The sequence below is a fragment of the Agelaius phoeniceus genome, chromosome Z (assembly GCF_051311805.1).
Source record: "Agelaius phoeniceus isolate bAgePho1 chromosome Z, bAgePho1.hap1, whole genome shotgun sequence".
Lineage (NCBI taxonomy): Eukaryota > Metazoa > Chordata > Aves > Passeriformes > Icteridae > Agelaius > Agelaius phoeniceus.
Window position 1 is genome coordinate 73,583,316 of NC_135303.1, and position 20,046 is coordinate 73,603,361.

Sequence of the window (20,046 nt, forward strand, 5' to 3'; positions counted from 1 at the left end):
GAAATGAAGCAAGACTGCCAGTATTTTTCCCTACAAATTAGGATCCCTTCCAAGAGGATACTGCAGTTTTGAAGCTGATTACAGAGCCTTCCTCTATGTAAAATGATTTTGAGAAAAAATGCAATGTATCTGGAGGAATCACAAATCATATTTTTCTGAGATCTTCCAGAAAACTAATACAAGCTTCCTCATTAGCAAACAATGTAAACATATAAGATACACACAAAATGGAATTCATAAAAGAAGTACTTCATCTGCTTAGCTACAGCAACCATAACAAGAATCATTACTAATATTGGCAACTCCTAGACTTAAGCAGCTATTATCATACCACAACAATTTACATAATTAACATGTTCTAACCATATATAATCATGTCCTAACAGAAGCCTAAAAATCCCCCATGAACACAGATGTGCACACACACATTAGAAATGCAAGCATCCCCTGCACAGGCATGAAGAGCCATCCTTTGCAGAACAGAGAGAGGAAGCTTGGGTCCCTCTACTGTTAGCTAGCTAGTTCAGTCCTGCTGCTACACCTCAGAACCTGCATTACTGCAAGCCTCTGCAAGAAGTGCAGGTCAGGAGCTCACAGAACGTTCCTGTGTTCAGTTTAATAACAGAGTGCATTCTGATGCCACATAATGTTTGTGGCTGCACTTTGGTTTTCTGCAAGATAGAAGAAAACCTTTGACAGATACTTATCTTATTACAAAATAAAGCAGCCCTTGCATTTACAAAGAAATTCCAAAGTCTGAACAGACTTGTTATCTTAGACTGCTCTCCAGAAAATTAAAGATAAAAGTGATATGCTCAGTGCTTTTGTGACATCTTTGAAAATATTTACGTCACATCAGGGTTCAGCTGCATTAAAGTAATTCTTAAAAAAGTACTTAAATTATATGCTTCTCACTGCCATTTATTAAAACTCTTTCACTCCATCCAGCCAGAAGTTTATGGTTTTTTCTTTGTGAAGTTTTACTGATTGCTTAAACACATAGGTGTGTTAGCAGTCATGGTTACAAAGTACCCCAGATCAGCTTTCTATTGGAAGTACCAGAGTGACAAAATCCACATTTTTACAAGGAGGATTGCTAGAGCACCAAAAAAAAAAAAAAGATGAAAAGTAAAACTTGCAAAAAAAAAAAAAAGATAGCAGATTGACATGAGAGGCAAGCAGCCATGAAATGGAGTGTGTGGCAGAGGACCATTACGACACGTCAGGCTGTAGAGAGGATGTGACTTTCTAGAATAACATTCTCCTGGGAAGATACCTCAGCACTGGGAAACACAGCTGCACTAGCCACATGTGCAGCTTGACACAGTCTAAGAAGTAGACCCATTTAAACATTCCATGCCATGATTGCAACCTCTCACCAAGGATAAAATAATCAACCCAAACCAAAGTATCTTCTTCTGAAAGCTACTACTTGAAAGCAATCACTTAGTTTACACACTAATTTTGAAATTTTTATATTTTGTAAACTATGCTTACTGATGAGAACTAACATTTATAAATGGTATATAATTTTCTATATAATATTGTAAGAGACTTAAAGATCAAAATTGCCTCAAATACTGTTAAGATCACCAAAGAACTTTGCTCATTCTGGCAAACCAACACCACAAGGCAACTGTTCATTGGTTATGACCCTGTCCCCCTGCCACCCACCCTGCCACTGCTGGATATGCCTGTGACTTCCTGGAAATTTGGACAGTAAGTTAAGTCACATGACAGGAACTAGAGATAAGATAAAGGTGGTAATACTGTCCAATTATCTCAGACTAGGAAGAGGTAAACAAGCTGGGAGAGCACTGATAATGAACAAAAAGCATCCACAAGGAAAGCCAGCTCAGTAACTGTGCTGACAGTCAGCTCTGATTGGGTTCAGCTCAGAAGGAAGAGGCCATGGCCCACTGACTCAAAAGAAGAGGAAAACTGAGCATGGCACCACTCAGCATTGGAAACAAGCAGATCATTTAACCAACAGAATGGGAGAACTCTGTATGCAATGAGCATTGATTCCTTTGTTTGCTAAAATGTACAAATGGGGAGAAGTTTTGAGTGACCTTGGACTCCCACTACTGAGAAGACCAGAAGAGGACCATTGGGATGATGTCCGGAGCCATGGTTGGTGATACCTTTTTACTTAATCTGTCTCTCTCACTCCTTTCACTCCCCTCCTCTCCATTTCTTTCTATCTCTCTCTACCTCCCATTTACTGTTAGATGAAGTTCATATTATTGACTTCAGCATTTGGTCTTGTTTGCACCTTAATTTGGGCAGAGGCCTTTCTCAAATAATGGGATCTTAACATTATTTTGTCATAGTTGGCAGGATACTGTGATCTGAATTGTCTTTGACAATAGTACAGTTCCCTGTGGGGGGGGGGGGGGGGGGGGGTTGTGTGGTTCCTTCCCTGGGAACACCTGGAAACTTTGCCACAGCTTTCCTCTGAGGAAGGTTATATGTGTTCTCCTGTGGGAACTTTTGAAAAAATGGCTGTCCAGGGTAGTGAGTGCAAAAAAAAGTATTTTTTTTATCCTTCCTTGAAAAATTTGTTAGTTTCCCTCCTAACTGTCAGGTGGGTTTACACAAGAAAATTAAGCTATTGGTTCCTCATAATGAGCTATTGGTTATTCAAAAATATGAAGATGAAATAATGGTATCCTTATGAGATTTAGTGAAAGAATAGCACTTTCAGTCAAATAAGGAAAATGAAAAAAGAATGCAAGTAGAGGAATTGCTAGCTGTCAAGCATGGTGATGCCCAAATGCTTCAGGCAGAACTTTTGGAATATGAATGAGAAAGAGGGAGAATCTTAGGGGAATAACTGCAGGATGCAGAACCTCTAACATACTCTAAAACATGATCTTGTAACTCGACATTATTTTGTTCAGTGGAGGAGTTGGGAGACAGTGCATGAGTCTGTGGTTCTGCAAAAGAGCAAAATGTAACATTAAGGTTAACACTGACATCTGATGACAAGGCAGTAGCATGTTGATACTTAAAATTGAAACCCCAAATGACTGCCAGGATCAGCAAACAGCTACTGAAATGGTGCCTTATGTATCTACTAAGATATCAAAGCCTGGTCATAAATCAGGCAAGACTGAAATCCATTAATACTAATTCATTAGGATACTGAAAATCTGGGTATACTTTCAGGATGGCAAAGAGGTAAAATCACTGGAGTGAACTGAGCCAGTGTTATCTGCCAAACTGATAAGGTTAATTCATGGTTCCTGGATGAGAAACTGAAGTCTGCTAATCTTAACCCTAAAAGAAATCTGGGTTAAGCCATTTAAGTACTCCCTAATTCACAAATTCAACACTTCTCAAAGTTTTGCAAGCAGTCTTATTTCCTCCAGATGTGAAATAAATTAGAGGAATGCCCCATGAAAAGATGAAGGAAACAACAAGAGGAGTGCACCAAACACTTCATGAAACAGAAGTTAAAACTCTAAGGGGTAATCTGCCAGGAAGTTTGTGTTGCTTTCTTTTTCTAGGAGTGCTGGCATTCCCTGCCAAAACTGAAGATCAAAAGAACCAGCTCAGATTGGGTGAATCAGTGGATTTACATGAGAAAGTTTGCAGAAGTCAGCTAAGATACAATAACGACTTTTCCTTTAGGGCCTTTATCCTCCCTGGTAGACACAGGACCTCTGAATCAACACTGGATGGATTTTTCATCCTCCCAGTAATCTGTCTGTAGTCGGCTGAATTTTCACTTTTCTTGTTATGGGAACCAGCCAACATATGAGACCAAGCTGCATGAAACCAATGAAACTTTTAATTGCCACCATAATTGCTTGTAGTATCAACTTATTAATGTTTGTGATTTGTTTGTGTTTTCATTGCGAGTGAACCTGTTGGGAGACCACGTATTAGCCAAACCATTTTATGTGTTGTTAGTTTGATTTTTTTGCCAAGCTTATTTTGTCTTTTACTGGAAAAAAATGGTGTGGGAAGAGCTTTTACTTTTGTCTCATAAATGTATAATTTTGTCTAAATCAAAATTAGCCTGGGAGTTGGCATAAGAATTTATGCATATTTGGAATCATACAAATATGTATTAACCATTTCTGCCTCAAAAGGCTTAAGATTTAGGATGATTTGGCTACATTTTACAGAGATATTAATGCATGAGCTGAATAATCCGAACAAAACGAATGTTCCATGAGAAATGGAACATTTCCTTTTTAGACCAGAAGGACAGACAGACGTGGACCAAAAAAGGAGTATGGGTAAAATAGAAAAAGGCTGTTTACCAGATCTTAAGCAACTTTACTTGTGACCAGTTTTGGAACCAAATATGTTATCAAGCATGAGATATTCCAAATCAAATCAGAGACTTATATTCCCTGTTGAACGTGTCTGATATACACTGACTTTTTACTGTGTGTCCTAACAGAGTATTTTAACTTTACCTAATTTATTTTATTTATGCTAATCAATATAGTTACTCTAGTACATTCTGCACCACATGTGCTTCTCAGTTATGGGTGCAATTTACTCTGGCAGCAACAAGGGCCATTTGCACCCTGAAATAAAAATTAAAGAAAACAAAAACCCAAAAAACCCCCAACCAAACAAAAGCCAACGAACAAAAAAACCCCAAGTAACCAAGCAACCGAGCAACCAACCTCCTGAAACAACAAACAAGCAAGCAAACAAACAAACAAAAATCAACACCCCCCCCCCAATTAAGAAGCAATCTAGCATAATATAACTAAATCAGAAAGTTTTAATCTAGAAGTTAATTTTCCATGGTTTATAGAATTACTCAGCTGGACAGGAACATTATCTATAAAATTCTTTCAACTACAGTGGATATTGTTGAAAGACAACACTTTGAAGTGTTTATTTGAAAAAATTTGAAGTATGTAAGCACACCTTTTCAACAAATCCATTCACACTTATTCCCAGTGTGCAACTGTGTAATTAGCTGTACTAAGGGACCTGAAAATCTACTTCAGAGCAGGCCAACTGACCTATCTTAATACATAATGTATGTATCTGTTGGGGATACTGGCCTATCGGATTTAAAAATCAAGACCCTCTCTGTAATTCTATGGCTAATGTTGGCCTACATGCAACAGACACAGTATTGCAGAATCCATCATATCCACTACCAATTAAACAACACTCAGATCCTTGTGTATCACTGGTAGGGGCAGTGCCTAATCAGGATTGGGTTAATAAGTGGAATTGGATTTGTATTTTTAATGATTTGCACAGCTATTGTACATGGTTGTGATTACTCGTGTTATTGCTTCTGCTCTTTCTGTATTTTCTTGTAGGGCCCTCTATCTCTGTCACCCCCATGGACAACCCATGAACTGAGGAAAAGTCCCTGGAACCCAGTGTTTGAGCCACAGGGTAGTATGAGAAAAGCCAGCTCAGTAACTGTGCTGACAGTCAGCTCTGGCTGGGTTCAGCTCAGAAGGAAGAGGCCATGGCCCACTGACTCAAAAGAAGAGGAAAACTGAGCATGGCACCACTCAGCGTTGGAAACAAGCAGATCATTTAACCAACAGAATGGGAGAACTCTGTATGCAATGAGCATTGATTCCTTTGTTTGCTAAAATGTACAAATGGGGAGAAGTTTTGAGTGACCTTGGACTCCCACTACTGAGAAGACCAGAAGAGGACCATTGGGATGATGTCTGGAACCACCTTTTTACTTAATCTGTCTGTCTCACTCTTTTCACTCCCCTCCTCTCTATTTCTTTCTATCTCTCTCTACCTCCCATTTACTGTTAGATGAAGTTCATGCTATTGCCTTCAGCATATGGTCTCGTTTGCACCTTAATTTGACTAGACGCATCTCTCCAATAATCAGATCTTAACAAATGTAATTAAAATAATGTTGGAATAGGTTAAGCATGTCTTAACAAGAAAAATTCTCAAAGTATCTTTCTTCCTTAGCTATCAAAAATTCAGAAAATCTGTACAATGTCTTATTCTTGAAAGTAACATCTCGAGATTAAAGTGTCTGGAGACACTGTAGGTGACATGATGAAAATGAAAAATACACATTGTACTTGTGCATCATCATTTCATTTACCAAAACAATGAGATCTGGAATTTTTAAAGCCATTTTAAGGATCTGGACAGCTAAGAATCTTTATAGTCTTATTAGAAAACAAGTATTCAATATTAAGACATCAACATTCTCAGCTTCATAGATGCATTTTACAAGAACAAGGTTTCAAAAGGTCTCAATAGCAGTTTAAGTCTTAAAGCAAAACAAAAAGCCTTCTTAAAGAAGAAGGAATATATGCACACCATACTGCAAAGACTCATAATGTTTCCCAGACCCATTACATTTTCAGGTTGGTTCTCATGTATAATTGAGAGAGACACCCTCCGAGTATCTTTCCTAAGTCTTGAATGCAGAATGACAAATCTACTCAAAGGAGGAGTAATTGCTTGAGTAGATACTTCTTCTCTGATTATTTAGTAAGTTTGCTCTTGCTTACTACACAGGTTTTTTTTGCAGGAAATTTATGATGAGAAATTTTCTTTTAAAGGCATGTTTATTATTAGTCATTCTACTAAATTTGAGAGCAAACCAAAACTGTGTTAGTCATTTCAAGACTGGCTTTCCTTCCCAGTCTTCCACCAAAAACTGTGACTGCCTACTGCCTTTAATTCTATTCTGCTTTACATGCCTTAAAGAAGGAAACTATTACTGTACAATTGATAAGAATGTAACAGTTTGATAAGATTTGCAGGCAAAAAAATTTACCCATTAAGGACTAATATTTTAAATAACAGTAATCAACTCTTTACTAATAGAAAAATATTTTCTTATAGTAATAATAATCTCTTACAAGAAATAATAAAGGCATTTAAAACATACTTAACTATAAAGTTAACTCAAAATGCCATTAATTTAGTTAGAAAATTCTGACATGGTAGGGTTCCTCATTTAGAAGATTCAAATTTTTAGTTTTTCTTTAATCCCACAGATTAAATTTCATTGTGTTTATTCCCACTTCAAATTACTATTACATTAAAAAACAATAAGAAGGCCAGTGAAAACCCATCATGTTTTGATTTTGGACAGAAAGAAAACCTGATATGATGGAATTAGAAAAAAACTACATGTAGGAAGGCTTCATACATCTTTGCTTGCCTGATACCTGACTGCAGGTCAGGTAGGAACTGTAGACAGTTCCACATTAAGCCAATATTAAAAGACAACATTAAAAAAAAAAATCAGAATTATTTCTAAAAGCAAGTCAAATTATACCAAAAAAGTAGCATAATTAATTTTAAACACTTACCTGCTTCTGTAGACATTGTTCTCGCCTTCTTTGTTTTCTCCTCAGGCTTTTTGACTTGTTTCTTTCTCTCTTACTCAGCTTTTGGTTGAAGGAGGTACTCGTAGGCTGCACAAGACCACCAGGTGTGATGTATTGTTTGTCTTCTACAGCCCTTGTAGGCGAGGAAAGATTCATCACAAATGGTGACCCATCAGCAATGACACTACCAGAAGATTGTCCAGTAACTTCAAAATCACACTCACTTTCAGTGTCTCTGTGTAGTAATGTGGTAACAGAAGTAACTTGAAATTGGTTTTGTAGTATCTCAGCCCTGGAACTATACAGATCCTGAAAAGAACTACCATCTTTTCTACTGGCCTCTAATTGCAAGCTCCCTTGTACAAAAGCAGGTGAATTTTCACTTTGGCTGTGGTAAAGTTGTCCCATGCCGCAAGTTTCATATAACACAGGTGACAAAACAAGTCTTTCTCTGATATTTAAGTCCAAGCTACATGATCTGTGAAAAGGTTTTACAGTGCATGCATCTTTTATAGGATAGGAAGAAGGGAGATTTCTTTTTTGATTTAATGTCTTTAAGGGAAGTTTTTTACTTTCTACCTCATATCTGGGAGCTCTTACTTCTAGACAAAGTGCTTCTGTTAATCTTCCAGCACCATTATTACTTCCAGCTGTGTATGAAAGCCCTTGATTTATGATTTCCAAAGTTGCAGTTACCACTTCATGGCAGGTATCCTTGTTAAAACCAGACTGAATTTTGAGAAGCAAATGTTTCTCTGATGATTTTGACAATTTAACAGAGAAAGATGGTGGATCCTCAGTCCCAATTTTGAAGAAATGTATATTTACTAACTGTCCACAGGAACATTCTTTGTTGCAAACAAAATTAAAGCCCCCTAAGCAGGCCTCACAGAATGGACAGTGCAGTTTTCCAATTGTCCACTGAGCCTATTGACAAAAAGAGAAAAAAATAGAACACACAACATGTTCACTGAAAATAAATGTGCAAGAAATAATTACTGAAGTTATTTTCTCCTTTAGTAAGAGGATTTTCTTCTTGTTTTTTCAAATAGAATAAAAGATACTACACAGCAGAAAGCAAATTCACCATAAATAATGTTCTGGTCAAAGCTTGGCTTGCTGCAGGGATAACAAATTCTAAGAAAACTAAAACACACATTGTAAAATGTACGAGCTTTGAAATATGTTTAAAATTTGTCCACAGATAGAATAATGCTGCAATACTAATAAAAACATTAGATCTTTAAAATAGTGAAATCAATTTCCCAAGTTAATCTGGAACTGGCAAGGACAGCTTCTCAGCTGAATGTTCTGAGCACTGATACATTTCTTGCATACTAAGTATGGTAGAAGAAGATTTCTTATGAAAAGAATATAGCTTTTTACTTTGATTACCCCACAAAAGCTTAAAATGGTATTTGTATTTTGGTGTATGTAGCATTACAACATAATCTCTGTGCAGAAACCATGACAAATCCTTAATACTCTATATATAGGGAGACAGTTATTTTCATTATTTATAATTCTATGAATTCTTTTCAACACTGAAGGCACTTTTTCAAAAGGAAATACATATCAAAGATCTATAAATGCCTACATATTAATACAACTATTAGTCCTCCTATATATTTAGACAACTATTAGTATTTTCAGCAATTATATTCATTTGTCAGCAGTACTGTTGAGGACTAAAGTTATTCAAGTGTTTGTAGGATCAAAGCCCAGATAAGAAATGACATTATCAACTCCAGTCACACTTAACTGAAGAACTATGTGTCTGAAGAATTATGAATACAGAAGGGACACAACATTTCTAGTTTAAGCATTGCTTTCAGTTGCAAATGCCCTTCAAGGTGATTTGGACAGCTATGTCCATAACTGATGCTTGTCCCATTGAAAAGTACAGAAAATGTCAGAAAGACCAATTTAGCAGTTTCAGAAAAAAACTCCAGCAACTTGTGTGGAAAAAGTTATTTTCAAAAAAAATAGTTTACACATAATCACAGGTTTTCAAATTCTTGAGAATTCTGTAAACATGCTCAATCGCTCTCAGTTTACTAAGACTGACCAATGCGTACACAGGCCACTCCCAAAGAAGAGTTAAGCTTCTTCAGAGATTTACTCTTAAGTCTCCCACAGTCCATTTCCCAGATGGCAGAGGCTAGACACTAAAATTAAGGGAAAAGCATTTTCTCGTGACTTTATTGGGTCTCTCTGGGATGGAATAGCATCCAATCTTCAAATGGAGAGGCGGAGTGATTCACAGAAGGCCAGAAGCCTGGAAAAAATGGACATGCAAGACACAGGAGGAAAAAGGACACCTCCATGCCCCATGTGCACAGAGACTGGGAGATGAGGTGTAGTACCAAGGAGCCTGGGACTGATTTAGCATGAGTTTGGCAATGGAGTGTGGAAGCACTGACTCAGTAAAAGAAGTAACAGCCTACTAGTGGAGGAGGTGGTAGGGGGAAAATCAGCAAGATCTGAAAGGGAGCTGAGGGTACATAGATTTAGTGATGGACTGCATAAAGAGGGAAAAATGGAAATGGTAAGAAAAAGAAACCAAAACAAGAAATAAGTGATGGGTAACAGAAAATCCAGGTCAATAAAGGTCACTAGCAGCACTAGCTACGTATTTATAATTATTGAAGATTAACTATACTAATATGTACATGAAATCCAAGGAGATTGGTTAAGAACAGGGACAGATGGCAAAAAAGAACCGGCTGGGAAGCAGTGGGTTTTTACAGCCTGCAAATAGACTTTGCGCTTATGCAGAATGATTTAGCCTTTGATTCAGGAGTCACACAGGAGAAAATAACACATGATCACAAAATTATTCAGAGCTCAGGAGGATCTGGAGGTAAGTCAGAATTGTTTAACACCCTGCAACCCCCTCCCTTACCCAGAAAAACACAGGATCTTGCCAGAGGAGACAAAGTGAATGAGGCAAGAGTTCCAAGGATATTAAGTGACACAATGAACAGTGGATATTCCAAGGATATTAAGTGACACAAAGATGACAAAGGTGTCAAAGGTGTACACAGAGAATTGCATTGTCTGCCTTTTTCACCGGAGGAGAATTGCTCCTCTGCATCCTTAAGCAAATGTGTCAAGCATTCAATGGGTTTTGTATTCCCTCGGTCCCCAGTTTGACCCTCCAGGTTTTCAAATGCAAAAGCTAAAGGTGCAAAATAATAATTTAAAAGCTAAAAGTGAAAAGAATAATACTACTATGATTATTGAATTCAATTATACTGAAATCATTTAAGAGGCAAAAAAACCTCTAAAAAACTGCCTTCTTATTACTAAAGATTCATGGTTAGGCGATATTGTAAAGTGACTCATACTATAACTCAACTCATGAACCGTAATTTTCAAACACACCTTTAAGATTAGTGTTTCTGAACATAACTGTTCTAACATAAGTATTCTGAACATAACTATTATAACATAACAATGTTTAATTCATTGAAGTAGAGTAGATCACTAATTTAAAAGTTTAATTAATGTTTAACAGAAAAATCCCACATAGAGGAATACAAAGAAGGAAGATGAAGGTTTTCTAAATTTCTGTATCCTTAGTTCTAGTCATAACAATTTTTTTTCTCTTTGAGCATTATTTTCAGTATAGGTTTGCTTAGGGCAGAAATTGCTTAAAATACAGCAAAATTTTACACTGAAGTCTAAGGAGAAGTCTAAGGAATGCAAGTAAAATTTACTCATCAAAATCAGAGATTCATAAAAGAAAATCAGTGAGGCAAAAAACCCCACTGCTTCTGCTTATTGATATCTATGTCACAACATTAACTTCTAGATCTACAACAACTTAGAGAAAATACCAACTGAAGCAGTCAGTACAACAGGAAATTTATGAGATGATTTGTTATTTACAAATGGGCAGTTAAAACTCAAAAGCAGTCACTGGCTTGTCATCAGACCTTTGAATTGGCAGAAAAGTATCTACTTTATGTTCATATGACATAAGAGCATATTAAGTATAAAAGACGTAAGTATAAAACACATCATATTCCAAAAACTGATCTCTTAACAAATCTGGAGTCCACTTTTATGGGGAAACATGCTTCCTGTTGTCCCTGTCAACCTATATGTCAGTACTGCAAGATATGATGCTCAAAACAAAGAAAACCCCAAAGCCCAGGTAACAAATACAATATTAAACATTGACAAACATGCAGAGATGCCCATGACAGTTATTTGGACAGCCATAAACACATTCATATGTTAAAGAGTAGGAAACAGAATTTATCACTTGTAGCACTTCTGCATATATTAAAAAGCAAAACAAAAATTAAACAGCATTTAAGAGAGGAAAAAAACGGTAATGGTAAATGGTAACGATAGAAGTTCCTGAGAAGAATTCCCTCAGTTACAAGGTTTCTGTAACATACATGGACCTTGCCAGAATAGTGTCGTTGAAATTTGTCCCCCTTAACTATTTTACATGCTGAATAATGAAGATGCAAGGAAAAAAAAAATCTACTACCTTTTCAATCACACATTTCACCCACTCTGGAATGGCTTCTAAGCTCACATGCCATACATTGCAAGAATTCTGAGCAGCAGCTGAAGGTTGTGATATCTGTTAATAAAACAATTGTACTGTTACTCAAAATTTATGTAAGCTTTTTATTCTTTGAATATAGCCAGAAGATAGTTCCCCAAAACCAGTAAACATTAACAAATAAAAAATCTCAAATATGATGTGCTTCTTTAAGCTAAAAATCAGATAGATATTGTCAGTAATTCTCTATTTCTGAATCTAAAAATATTGGGAAACTCCTATGGAAATGTAGGCATCTGGAGGTGGTTTTGTTTTGTTTAAAAGAACAGAAAGTATGCTGTTGCAGGCCTTCCAAGAATATCTGGAAATTGATTTTAGAATCACTGTGAGCCTGCATAATTTTTCAGTAAAGACAGAAAAATATAAGTTATAATTTACATAAAGACTGCGATCAGCAACGCACAAATGCAATGAGTAGAATTAATTTTCTAATTTTTTTTAGAATAACTAGCAGAGTAACGAGGTAATCTTATCAACTTTAGAGTTTTTACAGCAATAACGTGATCAAGTGAAGAGAAAAGAAATCTAAAAACCTGTAGCATTTCACTAATTGATACTAAAATAAAAACAATTGCCTAACTAAATAAGTGTTACAGGGATGGCTAAAATTATAAGGAAACTGGTGAGAAAGTCCTAAAATCAGTTGTTAAAATTTATGAATAAGGAAAGTTGTCAATGCCCATGTTATTAAAGTCATTGAAATAAAAATATGATTCTGCTGAAAATTAGAAGTGGGGCTACAGACAGAAGATAGAAGCTTTTAAAAATTTTCCAAGTATTGACAGAAGACAGATCCATTTATCATGTCTATGCTGGCTTTTTGTCCTATCTGTGAAGATCATCTGCACGTCAATATGCATTTAACTATTAGTGCTTAGACCATGTTCTTAACTTCAACATTTGTTTTAAAATTTGTTCCGCATTTTTTTTCATTCATTATTCAGTTATGTCTTTGTGTGAAGGTCTAAAAATGATCTGTGAAAACACGCTTATGCAGATGAAAACATTAGTCTTCTCATCCTAGTACTGTCTTTCCCTCCCAACCTCTTTAGATACAGCGTTAAATTACACTTTTTTATTTGCTATCTACACAAATGGAGGAGAAACTACCTCAGCCATGTGCAATGATGGGTGGATCTCCACTCACAACTAAAAGCTCCACCATAGAGAACTTGGACAAAGATATCTTTTTATTTTCACTACATTTTTTTTCCATGGAAGGAGTTGGAATTTCCACATTCCCACCCCTAAAAATCACTTCAAACCATGCATAAAAGAACCATCAAATATAAAGTGAGAAAATTATTCTAAAACTTCAAGCTCTGTAAGCAGAGTGATTAAAATGGGGTTTATTGATAATACTATCATAATCTTAAAAACTAACTTTGTTTCTACATCTATTGGCTGTACCCCTCTCTAGTGTGCAAAAGAATGTTATTTCATTACTAACACATTAATAAAAAAACATCACCACCTTCTCTTCTATTTGCTTTTTAACTTTGATTCAAGAGGCTGTAAGCCTTTTTTGGCACATTTGGAAAGACCCTAGCTCTTTATGATTAGTAGCTGCCATTATAAAACAGTAGGAAATACTTTGTCATGGTTTTATTTAATGTAGTGTATTTTATTTAATTTAGTGTAATTATCCTTCTGTTTATTTTAATAAAAACCATATAAATTACTGAGCAGGGTATAACTCTGCTCAGGGCAGACTAATCTTCTGAGCTATTTTTGTGCACAGACTATGGCCCGTATTTAAAAAATGAAGAGGAAAATTTTCTGATGTAGGGATATTTTACACACAGTTAACTACCACAGTGGAAATTAGAGCCAGTCTTTAAAATATACCTTATACACAAAGAGTTGTCCATTAAGAGATTTAAAACAAAAACAAGACTGCTTTAAAACCATCAAAACCAAACCCCATTTTTATATTAGAAATGGTAGTGCTTTATACAAGCTAGTAGCCAAGTGTCCATGAGCGCCAGCCTGCATATGGCAGAACATGAAGGTGATCACTGCCTACTTGGCTTCACTAAAATTACTTCCTCCACTACTCTCTACAGAACTGTCTCTTCTTTACTACATACAAGAGATTAATTACAAAGTGAGGCTAAGTCTAATACTTCTCCTTCATTAAGTCTACTACTTCTCCTTCATTTAAAATAAATGGCACCAGAAGAACTTACAAACTCCCTCAGAAGAAGCTGTACTTACTTTGGGTGTTTTTTTCCCACTACATTTTGCAAGAAAAACAGAATTTGCTATATATTTTCTACATCTCCAGCAACAGAGAGCACCAGCTTCTTGGTTGTTCATTATGTCAGCTTGGGATTTCGCAGCTCTGTATGTTGACCTGTAAAGACCACAAAGCATACAATTTGGTCACCCGTTGAAACACCAGTTTTCTCTTGAGACCTTGAAGTCTATAAATACTCTCACCACTGTAGTGGAGACTAATACTCTACTTACAAACATACTCTGATCTTATATAGCATGCATTTAGATGTTTTTAATAGTAATGTGAAACAGCTGGTTTTATTTCCAGGTTGCAAAAAGTACTAAATAGCAACAAAAAATAAACCAAAATAGCAAAATAAATAGCAAAATAAAATAAACCAAAACTGACCAATCAACCAAACAAAAAGCTTGTCCAATATTTGGACAAAAGATAAGAGAACTCCAGTTTTTATGGAATATGTCCACAGCAATTAGTCATTGCTACCCTAAGCAATAAATAAACATACACAGATATAATGCCAGATAACAATAATGAATGCCAACATAAAACTATAGATGACAGATTCCTTTCTCAACATGCCCCTGGAGGCTTGCTCCCTTAAATTATTTTGTGTGCAAGGATGAACACTACTGGTGCAATCATTTTTCAAGGACTACATTAAGACACCAGAAGGACAAGACAAATATTCTATTTATCTCTTTTTGGGTCTTGATGCATCCTGATTGTCTCTCTGGTCTTCTCTAGCTTCTTCCAAAGTCTTCCCTTTTTGTCATGTTTTCTCTTAAGACCCTCCAACTTTTTTTTCAAAATACTTATGTTTTTACCCTCTTGTGCTAGCTACATGAAAAAAAGTAAGAAAATCTTTTTCATCTACATAGCAACTCAAGCCCTATAGTAGAGTCAGGCCTACTCCAAGTGCTGAAGTGCATAGCACTCATTGATGGGCATGCTGGACTATAAAACTAAAAATCAGTGTAAAAAGTTTCAGAGTCCAAACATCTAATTTTGCAACTATTTTAACATTGAAATTTTTTTAGTTTTCACTAACTAAAGAAACTTTGAGGTCTTCACTAAAGGCTGTCTGAAGAGCAGTTTGCCTTGTTGAAAACATACAGACTTTTGCATTTTCCCCATTTCTACCTTTCCTTTTTCTGCCTTGTTTTCTGATTTAATTCAAGACAATGAAACACAAAGAGAGGTTACTTATTATCTTTTATTTACATCTGAGGTCTTCATTCATCACATTTTTTACTTTTCTACAAAAATAAAGGTCCAAAATATAGTCTGACAAGGACAAGCAGAAACATGTACACATATAGTAGACTCTATGCGCAGCTTTTAACAATCAGATGGATCCACTCTCAGCTTAAGAAGTGAAATTAAGGTAAACATTAAATATCTCCTTGCAATATCACCATTAAAATGAATTTTTATTAAGGGTCCATTAACGAATCTTAGGACAGACAAGCAAAAGATCATGCAAGAGACAATTACATAAAAGCTAAGAACTTATACTAGCAACCTGTCTTGCTTGTTCCTGACAAAAATGGAATGATTCAAACACTTCGACTTAAACAGAACTTCAGTTTTTACTTAAATAAAACCTAGTTTTTACTAACCTACCTTTGTCAGTGCTGCTACTTTCTGTATCAGACACATTTCAGAATGTAACATATAAAATAATGAACCTGTCTATGAATGATTTTTTTAAAAGTAAATTCATTCTCTGAAAATTTTTAGAAGTACTTTGTATCCCTTTGCTGTTATAACACTAGGCACCACAGCGTATTGAGAGAGTGATTATCAGTTATGAATTTCTTTATATCACTCAAACACTTTAAAGCTGTTCTAATGAATTTATTCTTCACAAATTCATAACACACTTCTAGAATGAATTTAATTTTACAACAGTTCAGTGTGAGCATCAAATCTAAGATCAGCCAGAATGGACTGAAAGATATTTTGCACACAGCTAGCTCAGACTTTTTTTTTAGGTACAGCCATATCCTTATCTACTCAAATACCTTCTTGATATGAGGTGATACATACTTGCATCACTTTTTATGCTGTATTTTTTTTATCCAAGTCTCCACATTTAAGTCTCTATATACATTCTGTTCCCCTTAGAGAACAGGATGTCTTGCTATCTTTTGAACAGCTGCTTCATTTGAAGCTGATGACTGGAGCAGGGCAAAAACCACTTGGGGATAGACCTCTCAATAATCAGATAAAAGACTGATGAGCACCTGCTCTATTTAAAAGCCAAGGTTCAAATCATGCAAACAAAGGCTCTCTAAGGATCTCACTAGCATTTGAACTGATGTAAACATCCTCCTCATCTCTATAACATCTTCCAAGCTTTACTCCAAAATAAAACATCTTTTAATTATTTATTTTGTTTAGTTAGTTATACCCTTTGATAGGTTCTTCTTAGTTCAGCATATACCTTTTATTTAAAATTACACTTACGTAAGAGAAATGAGTGCATAGTGTAAGTGTAATGACACACATAGCATGGTTGTATTTTGTTGTGGTTTGTGTAAGCAAGAGTGCTGATAGTGAACTACATGGAAAAAATCCAAGTCAAGTGGATCCTTTTTAAAATATTACGGTACAGCAGGCTAAAGTGTTCTACTGGCCTAGGAGTATTTAAAAAGTAAGTAGGCGTATTAAAAATCTGCTTGTCTTTTGCAGACCTCACAAAGGAGAGAAGAAACTCTACAGATGCATGTCAACACACTGCAGAAGTTTCTACACACATCATGTTTCTCATTTATCGCATCAGTATGCACTTTTATTTTGTTTTGCATGTAAGCTCAAATGAATGCATATGACCATGGAATTTTGAAGGTTTTTTAGTTAGTTAAATGCAGTTTAACCACAGTGTCTTGGTCTCCTTCAGCAAAAAGTGTCTACATAAAAAGTTTTTCACTTGGAACTCCAAAAATAGTGTCAGGCCCTGAGTGGGCCTTTTAATCTCAGTACTAGGTCACGTGTGGCTGTACTGCTTTCAGGCCAGTTGCTTTGTGTGAGCTCATGCTTGCCTGCCAAGTAGCATGCAGATGTATCAGAGTGTTTAAAAGCCTATATTCTTCCATGGTGACTGTCTGATGACCTCCAAACTCTTTTTTATTATTTAGTCCCAGTAAAACTAATAGCAGAGTCCTAAGACTTCCTTTCCAAGTCAGTCTCAGTTCCCTTTCTTGGAACTCATTGGTCTAATCTTCTCTTAGAGACCTTTGATGAAGATTTTACAGCCTTCCCAAACTATTTCATTGTCTTCTTATCTTTTATTAACTTTTTCCCTAATACTTAAATGGAATTTTCTTCTAACTTCCCTTATTTGCTGTGAATACAGAGAACAAAATTGCTCCTTTTCTTTTGTGCAGAACATTTTAAAACTTTAAACACTTTAAATTATCTAAATCATCTAAATTTCTTATAAAGTTCAAATTGTATAATATATTACATTTTGGACATTCTGTCTTCAAAAAGATTGCTAAAAAACATGAAGTAGGACTCCTATTAAAAATTCTCATATGTTCACAGTGAAGAACGAAACACAATCCTCTAAATTTCTGTTGAAATCCGGTCTAGAATTTCAACTTGCCCTTCATTCACAAATACATAAAAATGAGAAAATAAGTGTAGCAGTACAAGTGGTTATCAATGCCTTTTCTTCAAAAATCACCTATGACCCCTTCAGAGCATTGCAGCCATTAAAATTACAATACTATTTACACCGTAGTAAGAAACTAGGACACTGAAACTTCAGCAATAGTTATTGACAGTCTTAAAAAAATTCGATGAGAGTCAGCTTTGTAGGAAGGTGACAGAGAAAAGCTAAATGAGCTGTCCTAGCCAACAAGAGTCCATATCCCAAGTTCCTGTTCCCAGAAAAGGAGGAACTGATACTTTACCAGACAGAGAGACAACCATGGAAGACATTAGGGTATGCTTTAAAAACTTCCTGCAACTTTCTGATCTCCAAAGTATTTCTGATTAAAGAAATGCTTAAAAAAAACTTACTTCAACAATAATTCTCAATAAAATAGCACTAAGATAGGGAGACAGAAAAGAAAATTTAAAGGACAGTCTCCAGGCTGCCAAAAAAGAAAAGCAGAAAGATGCACCATCTGCTTCTGGACATCTCCTTCTCCTCTACAAATTCTTCTAGCAGTTCAACCGTTGTGTAATCAGCTTCCGTATGATGGAAGTTAATGTCAGAGGGTGGCCAGCATGGTACTTTTGTACCAAGACTAACCAATGTAATAAACCGAAGTTAAAAAAAAAAAAAAAGTTGCTTGCAACAAATTTCTTGACTTGCTGAATCCCCTGCTGCATGCTGCCTAAGTCAACAGGTCGTCCAGGCACAGCTGGGATATAGAGCGTGTAAATGGCTTTGACAGGGAACAGACCTGGCGGGTCACTGGAAGACCACGGATGGAGTGTTATCTCGTTTTTCCAAGAGATCCCAAGGTCAGAGCTGCCTGTTTCATGCTCTTACACATACTAGCACTAGTTGTTGCACAAAGTAAAGACCGAAACAAGCAGGAACAGGGTGCCGCTATCCCAGCACAGCGCAGGACACCAGGCTGTCACTGCCGCTGCCCCCGGACACCCCGCGCCCGCCCAGGCCCGACAGGGCGCGCCGGGTGCTTAGGGCCGGCGGCGGCCCCGCCGAGTTAACCCCTGGAGGGAAGGCACGGGGCTGCCTGTCAGGCGGGGGCCGGGCTCACCCGGGGGCGGACAGCCCGGCCGCTCCCCCGGCTGCGGGCGGGAGTCCGCACCGCCGCGCTCACCCCGCGCCCCCCGCGCCCCCGGCCCGGGCCCACCTCGGCCCCACGGGCGGCTGCGGCGCCTCCCGCCGCCCCGGCCCCGCTCAGCTCACCGGGCCGCGCCGTGCGAGGCTGCGAGGAGGAGGCGACGGCACTGGAGCGACCGGGCGGGCGGGGAAGGGGCTGCGCAGCAGCAGCTGCTCCCGCGAACGGGAAGAGACGGGAGACAAACGGCGGCGGAAAGCGCTCCGCCAGCGCGGCCCCTGCCCTCGGGAGGCACACGGCGGTAGCCCGAGCCGCCCTGGCGGCTGCTACGGCCACCGGGGGGCCCTCGGCGGCGGCGGGGCCGGTCCTGCTGTCGCGGGGACGAAGGCAATGCCCGCACCAGCCTGCGCCGAGCCCTGAGGCCGGCACGTCCTCTCGTCTCCTGACTGGCAGAGATGGAGCGGGGTGGGGTCAGCGCCGGCGGCAAGCTGTGACCAGGGAGAAGAGAGGCGGAGAGAATTAAGGCTAAGGGAATGAACGATAACTTTTCAATGGGCACTGGGGAAGAAACTGCATTCCCTCAGGCCGGAGGAATCAACCCAAACCCAGAGATGGTAATCTCATAGAGCGAGGCCAGGGACATGGCACAGACGGGCGAGCGCCCGCCGGCCGTCACCTGCTAGGCTGGGTGTCCTCAGAGCCCTCGGCTGCCCTAATGTACAGCAAGAGAAAGGAGGATGCATTAAATGAAATGGGGCGGGGGAGTGAAGAACACTTATGAATCGGTGTAGGAAATTGCTGCACATCAGGCGGGGCTCCATGGAAGGAAAGGCGGCACGGCGGCCCCAGGCCGGTGAGCGTGTGTGCCCAGAGAACCGAGCTGGCCGCTTCCATCCCTGCGGCGTCCCTTGCACCTCAGCGGGGATTTGGTCTCTCGCGGTGACACTGTGGCTTGACCGGGAACTGATACGTGCTGACAATGTGCTCATGAGACTAATGACAATCTTCAAACACGAGAATGGAACATTTTTAAAGCAATGTGAGAGTAAGAAAGGCTGGAAGATTGCTGACGAAAATTAAATTAGAGTTTGTTCACTTCTTTGCCTGTGGAGGTGATTTGGAAAAATGAAACCTTAATTT

At 38.0% G+C, this 20,046-nt stretch overlaps 1 protein-coding gene across 3 annotated transcripts in view; it reads right to left on the reverse strand.

Moving 5' to 3' along the window:
• RNF180 (ring finger protein 180) overlaps window positions 1-19,165 on the reverse strand; it is a 71,325-nt gene extending 52,160 nt beyond the window's left edge. For 2 of the 3 annotated variants that reach the window (XM_077171504.1, XM_077171505.1), the window contains exons 1-4: window positions 19,035-19,165; window positions 14,119-14,257; window positions 11,824-11,919; window positions 7,299-8,243 (exon numbers count right to left, since the gene is read on the reverse strand). In XM_077171504.1, the coding sequence (XP_077027619.1) occupies window positions 7,299-8,243; window positions 11,824-11,919; window positions 14,119-14,220 (1,143 nt within the window). In that variant the 5' untranslated portion in view covers window positions 14,221-14,257; window positions 19,035-19,165. Of the gene's footprint in view, window positions 1-7,298; window positions 8,244-11,823; window positions 11,920-14,118; window positions 14,258-18,561; window positions 18,946-19,034 lie in introns of those variants that run through there. The other variant, XM_077171503.1, reaches the window with a different exon arrangement.
• Between the last annotated feature and the right edge of the window lie 881 nt (window positions 19,166-20,046).